This window comes from Gossypium raimondii, chromosome 1, assembly GCF_025698545.1.
Source record: "Gossypium raimondii isolate GPD5lz chromosome 1, ASM2569854v1, whole genome shotgun sequence".
NCBI lineage: Eukaryota > Viridiplantae > Streptophyta > Magnoliopsida > Malvales > Malvaceae > Gossypium > Gossypium raimondii.
Genome location: NC_068565.1, coordinates 9,247,817 through 9,256,713, shown reverse-complemented (window position 1 = coordinate 9,256,713; position 8,897 = coordinate 9,247,817). Strand labels below are relative to the sequence as shown.

General features: G+C 35.5%; 1 protein-coding gene across 3 annotated transcripts; it reads left to right on the top strand.

Annotated features, from left to right (window-relative positions):
- The first annotated feature begins 2,334 nt into the window (after window positions 1–2,334).
- Window positions 2,335–8,796, top strand: LOC105780759 (hypothetical protein). 3 transcript variants are annotated; one of them, XM_052631368.1, is made up of 9 exons: window positions 2,336–2,503; window positions 2,625–4,918; window positions 5,003–5,730; window positions 5,817–5,954; window positions 6,049–6,228; window positions 6,494–6,688; window positions 7,225–7,323; window positions 7,401–8,000; window positions 8,115–8,796. In XM_052631368.1, the coding sequence occupies exons 2-9, from the start codon at window positions 2,641–2,643 to the stop codon at window positions 8,475–8,477; spliced, it is 4,581 nt and encodes a 1,526-aa protein (XP_052487328.1). In that variant the 5' UTR covers window positions 2,336–2,503; window positions 2,625–2,640; the 3' UTR covers window positions 8,478–8,796. The 3 variants fall into 3 exon arrangements, with proteins under 3 accessions (XP_052487325.1, XP_052487328.1, XP_012460711.1); XM_052631365.1 differs by having other exon boundaries at window positions 2,335–2,503; window positions 2,657–5,730; XM_012605257.2 differs by having other exon boundaries at window positions 2,625–5,730.
- Window positions 8,797–8,897: the final 101 nt, after the last annotated feature.

Sequence of the window (8,897 nt, the reverse complement as noted above, 5' to 3'; positions counted from 1 at the left end):
AATTTAATGGAATAATTTTAACCATTTTAATAATTGAACTTAAATTTTAAAATATGAAAATATAGAAATTAAGATTTTAAAAATAAAAATAAAAATATTTTACTCATTAAATCAATTAACTTTATTTTAAGTTTAGATCTAAACAATAAAATTAGGGAACTTTTTATTTGAGTGATAACAGAACTTGAAATTTCCAATGGATTTTAAATTTAAGAGTTTTTTCTTTTATGGGGATGAGACGGGAAAAGGCAATTTTTTTCTTTTTTCTTTTTGCTTGAAAGGCGGGCATGGAATAATTTTGACATTTTCTTGCTTCGCTCCGCCTCCTCTCGTCTCAAAAATTTGAAATTACCATTTTAACCATACATGTTTAACTTTTAAAGAAAATAAACGTTAATTATACATTATACAACAAACATTAAAATATTTAGATGAGATATTCATAGATCCCGAGTTATTGCAAAGTAAAAAAAACAATGAAATTATGGAAGTAAATATTCTCGCATTTATTGCTACAACACTGTTCATTCTAGTTCCTACCGCTTTTTCACTTATAATATACGTAAAAACTGTCAATCAAAGTGATTAATTTAAATGAAACTTGACTTTTTATCAATGAGTTAAAAAAAAAAGATTCAAATCTCACGTCTTAAATAAAATGAATGGACTAGAATCAGCAGTATCCTATAAAACTCGATAGTATGGTAGAAAAAAATATGAATCTTTATGCTTCTATATATGTGAAATGCACGTTAAAATTATTAAAAATAAGAGGAATATAACGAGATGATTGTGAATGTATCCAATAATAAAAATAATTAAATTAAATCTTAGATCTAACTTAAATTTTATAATATCTCAATTAATATTTTGGACATATTCAAATTGATAAAAGAAAAGAAAATTGAATAATTGATGTATGATTTATAATTTTAGTGGAATAAACAAAATCAAAATCATATTATACTTTTGGGGAAACTTAGGATACCTTTTGAATAATAAAAAAAAGAGAGAGATCCTTGAAATGTTGCATTGAAAGAGGGGAGGGAATCACAGAGCAACACTTTTAGCACTCACGAGCTTTCTCATCTCCTCACACCTGCACCATCACTACACACAAAAAGCTCCCTTATCTCTTCTCTCGCCTTTCATCATCTTCACCCCCACTTTTTTTTTTCTTTTGTATATCATATTTTTATTTGTTTTGAAATATTACGTCTATAATTACAAGTAATAAATTTAGAAACAGGGTCAAATTAAAAACCCATAATTGATAAGTTTTCAAAGTTGAGGAATACTTAAGTAGCAGAGGTGTTTATGTATCGAGCCAGTCGAAGTTTAATTCTAATTTTTAAAGGACAAACTCGTTAAGTCTATTTTATATATTTTTATTATTAAAGTTAAATTCAAATCAAATCAGATGAACTACTCAACTTATGAACAAATCTAATAAACGATGTTTTGGCTTCTTTTAAATATTCTAATCTCTTAAATAATATTTTATTTTGATTTATAATTGAATTAAGCAAAAGGAAAAATGAAGAAGTTGGAGATTTTTATTGTATAAAATAAAACTCATAACTTAAAGTAGATAGGACTTAAGAAAAGAGGTATGCGTCTCAAATAGCAATGGGTGATCTCACCGCTGACATCATAATTAACTTCAACATCAAACAACAATTTTTTCTTTAAAAATAATTCTTATCCACTATCATCTTTGCATATAAAAAGTAATCCTTTAATGATTATAAAAAAAACAAATTGTTTATGGGTAAGTTTGAGGCGCTGAATTTAAGGTTTTAAAATTAATTAAATCAATTATTAAAATTTATAATAAAAATAAAATATTATTAAAAGTAAAAACTCGATTCAACTAATTTTTTAATCTAATTTAATGATTCCAAATAGTTGACTTTTTATTACATGTCAATCAATTCTAACCATCATAATTGAATCAAAATTGAATTTTATTTTATATAAATTAAATGCGGATTTAAATTAGAATTTTTCATATTTTATAATGGATAATTATTTAGATGGGTATTATTAATATTTGTTTTAAAAAGAATTTATAAGGTTAAAAAACAAAATTACTTTTCAAATGTAAAATAAAATTAGGAGATTAGAAAGACTAATTGCAGAATAATTTTTCAAGTAAAATAATATTATTTTGTAATTTTCCCAATTAAAGAAATTGATGTGTAAATAAAATTAACGAAAAGGAAAAAGAAAAGGAATTTTACTGTGAGATAGTTTCATACAGTCACAGATAGTAGAAGACTCCTTCCTCTCTTTCTTCTCTCTCATTTGTCTTATATAATATATATAAAGGAGAGAGTATCTGTATATTTTCGTTTTCTTCTTGACTTTTCACAGCTTATTTTTCATTTAATTTGCTCTTTCTTCTGTGGATTCAATTGATCACTGCATTTTCCGGCATTGGCGCCGCCGAGCTCACTCCGGCTACTGCTTTTTTGGCCATTCCATTTGGATTCGTTTTCGAGTAAGTTTTTGAACTTTTGTTCCTTAAGATCTATCTATCTATATATATTGAAAGAAAGAACATATTTTTCTATAATTTTTAAAGTATAATTTAGATCTAATTTTTTTTATTTTTTATTTAGTTAATTTGGAGCGAATATGACTGTGGATGAAGTGATGGCCGTGCATGCGGTGGAGGAGGAGATGGCGGCATCGTCTTCGTCCAAGGTTGAGACTGTGGTGAAGGAAGATCACGGGAAAGAGAACGAAAAGGAAGATTCCAATGGCACCAATGGGAAGACTGTCAGGGAAGACACCGATGGTGACGGTGATTACGTTTTCGTTAACGGAAACGAAGCCGAAAACGGAGATCTAGTGGAGTCGGATCTTGACAAAAACGGCAATGGCATTGGTGTGGAAGATCAGGGGTTTGAGAGTTTGGAGACTAAAGGAGAAGTCAAATCTAAATTTGATTTGGTAGAAAAGGATGAATCTTGTATTGGAATTGTGGATCAGGACAAAGAATCAGTGGAACTGTGCCACGTGAAGGCTCCCGTTGATGAACAAAAATCGGGGGATCTTGTCGAGGGCGGTCCTGTTTCTGCTACTAATGCTGGGATGGCTGATCAGAATGGAATCTCTGAATTGACTGAAGATGTATTTGTTGATAAGAATATAGTTAAACACACTGTTTCAGAAGCTGCTGTTGTTGATTCCAGTGCTAGACAGAGTGATGAGATTTCTCCTGTCCCTGGCCCTGATGGTAATGGCTCGGCTAATGATAGTGCCCTTGATTTTAGGTCAAAAGAGAATGAGGGCTCCGAAATAGCTGTAGCTGATGATGGTGATTGCAGTGGAGATGGTTTAGTTAATGATAGTGTTGAAGCCCCTGTTTCTGAAGCTGATGTTCTTGATTTCAGGTCAAAAGAGAGTGAGGGCTCCGAAATGACAGTAGCTGATGATGGTGATTGCAGTGGAGATGGGTTAGTTAATGATAGTATTGAGGCCCCTGTTTCTGAAGCTAATGTGCTCTATTTCAGGTCAAAAGAGAACGGGGGCTCTGAAATGGCTGTAGCTGGTGATGGAGATTTCAATGGAGATGGTTTTGTCAATGACAGTGTTGAGGCAACTGTTTCTGAAGATACTGTTCTTGATTTCAGGTCAAAAGATAATGAGGACTCTGAAATGGCTGTAGCCGATGATGGTGATTGCAATGGAGATGGTTTAGCTAATGATAATGCTAAGGCCACTGTCTGTGAAGCCAGCGTTATCAATTCCAGGTCAAAAGAGAATGAGGGCTCCGAAATAACTGTAGCTGATGATGGTGATTGCAATGGAGACAGTTTAGCTAATGATAGTGCTAAGACCACAGTCTCTGAAGCCAGCGTTATTGATTCCAGGTCAAAAGAGAATGCGGGCTCTGAAATGGCTGTAGCTGATGGTGGTGATTGCAATGCAAATGGTCTATCTAATGATAGTGCTGAGGCCACTGTCTCTGAAGCCAATGTTATTGATTCCAGGTCAGAAGAGAAAGAGGGTTCTGGAGTGGCCGTAGCTGCTGATGGTGATTGCAGTGGAGATGGTTTAGCTAATGATAGTGCAAACGCCACTGTCTCCGAAACTAATGTTATTGATTCCTCGTCAGAAGAGAAAGAGGGCTCTGAAATGACTGTAGCTGCTGATGGTGATTACGGCGGAGATGGTTTACCTAATGATAGTGCTAAGGCCACTGTCTCTGGAGCCAATGTTGAGGAATCTGAAGTGGCTGTAGTTGTTAATGGTGATTGCAGTGGAGATGGTTTAGCTAATGGTTCTGCTGAGGCCGCTGTCTCTGAAGCTGCAGTTGTTACTAGGAATGAACATAAAGGGGTCTGTGATGATGAGGTTCCTATTGTCTCTGTGCCTGACAGTAACGGGGATTGTTTCCCTGATGTTAGTGAAAATGACACTGTTTCAGAAGCTGTTCTTGTTGATTCCAGGGTTGAACAGAACGACAGTGTTCCAGGCTGTGTCTCTGGTTCTGATACTGTGGAAGATACTTCAGAAGTTTTCAAGCCTGAACAGAATGAGTCTGAAGCTGATTCTCCTGGTCCTGTATCTGATGGTGATGGTTATGGATACAGGCCTGAGCAAAATGGGTTCTCTGGAATTGCTGAGACTGTGCTCCCAGATGTTGCATCTGGAAATGAATTGGTTAAAGATGGGGAAAGTTTAACAGCTGTGGATGACTTTCCTGTGGAAAGTGGTTCAGATTTGGAACCAAATACTGAACGAGATTTGTGCTTGGAGGCAGATATCCATTTAGAAAAAGAAACCGGTAATGGTTCTTTATCTGATGAATGTGGAGAGGCCTTGCAGGATGTTCACACTCAGGATGGTATTTCAGAGGCAGTTCAGATTGACAACTCCAGTGATTCAGGTTTAAACTCACAACAAGGTCAGTCTTCTGAATTTGTGGAAAGTATAAATGAGAATGTGCATGTTGAAAGGGCTACTACTAATGATATGGTAACTGACTCAGCTGATGTTGCGGAAGGCTCATCCTCTAAGGTTATGCTCAGTAATAATTTAAGTATTGAAAATGGTGTTAGTGATACTACAGATAAGACTTTTCCACCTTCTTCTGTTGATGATGAGAAACTGGAAACTGAAGGTGAGAATAGCAGAGTGGGTTTAGATCCCTGTCTTGTTGAGAACTCGGAGATGGATATAAAGGCTGAGAGTGATTCTGTTGATGATAAATTTAAGTCAAGATGTGTGGCAAATGATGATGATTCTATCATATCCAAAGAGGCCGAGGTTTCAAAAGTGCTTGTTGAATGTCATAGCACTGAAACTGATGAGAAATTGGTAGCTGTGGTTGATGTTCAAGATGATAGTAACTCGGTTGCTGCTGTAAGTAATGATGAGAAAGCAGCCGCCCCAATTGAACAATTGTCTGCAGATATTTCTGACAATGATGAGCTTGTATATGAATCTAGAGAATCAGATTGTGATACTAACAACAATGAGCAAACTTGTGCTGTCATAAAGGGTGGAATTCAGTTTGGTAGTGTTGTTACAGGTCAAGAACCAGAAGAACCAGAAGGCGTTGATGAGGTTGAAAGGAAAAGTCCATTTTACTTCTTGATCAGGGTCCCAAGATATGATGATGAAAATTTAAAAGAAAAAATCAGGCTTGCTCAAATTAGAGTTGATGAAGAAACTCAAAGTCGGGATGCCATTCGAATTGAAATACAAAAGATGAGGGTAAGAATGTTCATGATATCCTTTCTGAAAAAGAATTCATATATTTGTTTGTTTCTTTTCTAATGGTTGATAAAATGCTTAAATAGGCTGTTTGCAAGAAATATGGCGATAACATTGATGCTGCCATATCCCAAGAAAGAGCAGTACGAGATTTGCATAGGTCCAAACGTCAAGAAATAGACTCTATTCAATCTATGATGAACATTGAGGATATTGATGCTCAGGTAAGTTCCTGTTTTATTCCATTTTGGATATTTTTGTCTATATTTTCTTTTTAAATATATGATTGATTGTTCTCACCATATCACCTGCAACCAGATACGAAACATGGAGCACATGATACAACATGAAACCATGCCTCTTAAGGATGAAAAACAGTTTATTCATCAAATCAAGCAATTTAAGCAAACTCGTGAACGGATCTCTTCTAGTATGAGCAAGCAGGATGAAGTTCAGCAGGGTTTGGACCAAAAAGACCAAATTAAGGAGCGCATGAAGGTAGTAATTTCAGTTTACTCTTGTTATACCTGCCTTTATGTTTTTTTTTTCTTTTTCCTACTTTGCTTTATGATGATAGATTCCCTTAGTATTGTCTACTAAAATTGTGAAGAATTGAAGGGAGTCATTCCTTAGTTTTATTTATTTGATAATAATTAATGTAGGATGATATCCACCATGTTAGTTGTTAGACCGTACATCTTTGTTCTGTAGTGTTAATACTTTTTTTTATTGCTTATTTAATTTCATTCTTCTCCATGTACAGCCTTTAAAGAAAGAAGCAGATCAATTGAAAGTCAATCTCCTGAAGGCCGAGGCAGTTACTAAGGCTGCTAAGAAAGAGTATCACGATGAAACTGAAAAGTTAAATAAATTGCAGTCCCAGTTCAAAGCTGCTGATGACATTCGCCAAGAAGCTTACGCGCTGCTGCAGAGTTTGAGGAAACAATCATATGAGAAGGTACTTCTAATCCCTGCGAGCCTTTCTTATTATGTATAGGAAGATGGTCATTATTATATCTCTCTTACATCATGCTAACTTCTGGTCACTCTAAGATCCAAAAAAAAGTGAAAGCGCATATTATAGGAATGAGATGTGGAAGTTATTGTACACTTGTTTTTATGATGTATCATGCATTGTTAGTGTTTCATCCATTGAATTGTATATTGCATACCAGGATTGCTTTAAGAATGTTTTCCCATTATTTTCCTGCTGTATCTGTTGATTCAGCAGGTGTTCCTGCTGGAACTAATTTTGTGGTTTTTATTTTCTATTCTGAACTATGTTTAAGGTCAATTGAGTTACTGCTTCTTATCTTCTAGGCTTCTTGCTGAAGGTTGATCACCATTCCTCTAGTTTTTTACTTCGTATCTCTTCAATACAGTCTGGTGTTGTAGTGTAATAAAATTGCATTTTATTTTTCTGTTTAGGTTGAATATTTGTTTATGAAAGTAAAATATTGATAAAAGATGATGACCTACTCTTGAATTTTGCAGAACAAATACTTCTATCAGTACAGGGATGATGCAAAGGCAGCAAATGATTTGGCTTTGAAAGGGGACAAAGAGGCACTCCAAAATCTGTGTGTTAACCAGGTGAGCTTATGCTTTTAATTTTAATTCTTGAATGTCAAAATCGTATGTATATTTGTCTAAAACAGTTGATGGTTCAGGTGGAGAAATTTATGGAATTGTGGAACAACAATGATGAATTCCGTAAAGAGTACATCCGATGCAATACCAGAAGCACATTAAGGAGGCTGAGGACATTAGATGGCCGTGCACTTGGTCCTGATGAGGAAGCACCTGTAATTCCTGCAATTCCTAAAGTTGTAAACGAACGAGTGGCCAAGGATCAAACAGTTTCCAGCTCAACTTTGGAAGAGCGAACTCAAGAGAAGACTGCACCTGCAAAAGCTGAAATAGCTAAGGCTAAACCTGCGGCAAAGTCCATGGAACAAAAGAACCTGACAAGTAAATCAGAAAAGCCTGTGAAATCTGTCCCTCCTGCAAGTGGTTCAACCACTGCTTCTAGCAGGGATAAAATTGAAGAAGCAGAAGAAAAACCGAAGATAACAAAGGAGGAAGAGGAAATGGCTAGGAAGGCAGAGGAATCGAGAAAGGAAGAGGAAGCAGCTAAATTAAGGGAGCAACGTCGGTTGGAGGAGATAACTAAAGCTAAGGAGGCACTAGAAAGGAAGAGGCGAAATGCAGAGAAGGCACAAGCCAGGGCTGCACTAAGAGCTCAGAAAGAAGCTGAGCAGAAGGAGAAGGTAAATTCCTCTTGTTCATTCACACTATAATATTCGATATTGGGTCCTTGTAATGTAGCAATACTCGATACATTTTGCTTGTATACGGATTCAGTGGAATAATCCTTCATGCAGGAAAGAGAAAAGAGGGCAAAGAAGAAAGAAAGAAGAAAGGTGGCTGCAGCAGGAGTAGGGGATGCAAGTGTTACAGACGAAACCGAATCTGCTCTGACTTTGGAAACTCCAGCTGAAACTCCAAAAGATTTTGAAAGTACAGAGAAACCTGTGACAGTGGCAAAGAGGTCTCAAAAGCCACCACAGTTCACAAAACAAAGCAAGGCAAAATCCATTCCGCCGCCACTTCGTAACCGTGGTAAGAGAAGGATGCAGCAATGGATGTGGGTCCTTGTTACATCCCTGATTGTTTTGGCCTTGTTTTCGGCCGGAAACTATAACTTCTCTTTCAACTTTGGGCTGCTGCAAAAGTTTAACTTTTAGACACACACATATATATATACATATATTGGCTCAATTAGCTGGCAAGTAATCAACATAGACTGGGTCGATATCTCCATTTGATATAGGCAATTCTTTTGTGCTCTTCTCGGGGTGGGGTTTTTTTTTTTGTCATTATTTATTCCTTAGTCTTGAATTCTATTACAATAGTGTCATTGGATTAGATTGGTTGACGGTCAACTGCTAAGTTAATATAAGAGAACTTCCACTGGTATTGTTAAGTTGGTGTGTTGATGGACGATATATTATTATTATTTTATTATTATAATAATAATAACGAGATACTATACTGGTTTCTTTATAGACTTCTCCTCTACTATTTCTTTCTCCTTCATCAGAATTATTTTGTTAAGGAATCTTACTTTTTTTCCTATGTTAAAAATACTCAACAATTAAACTCTG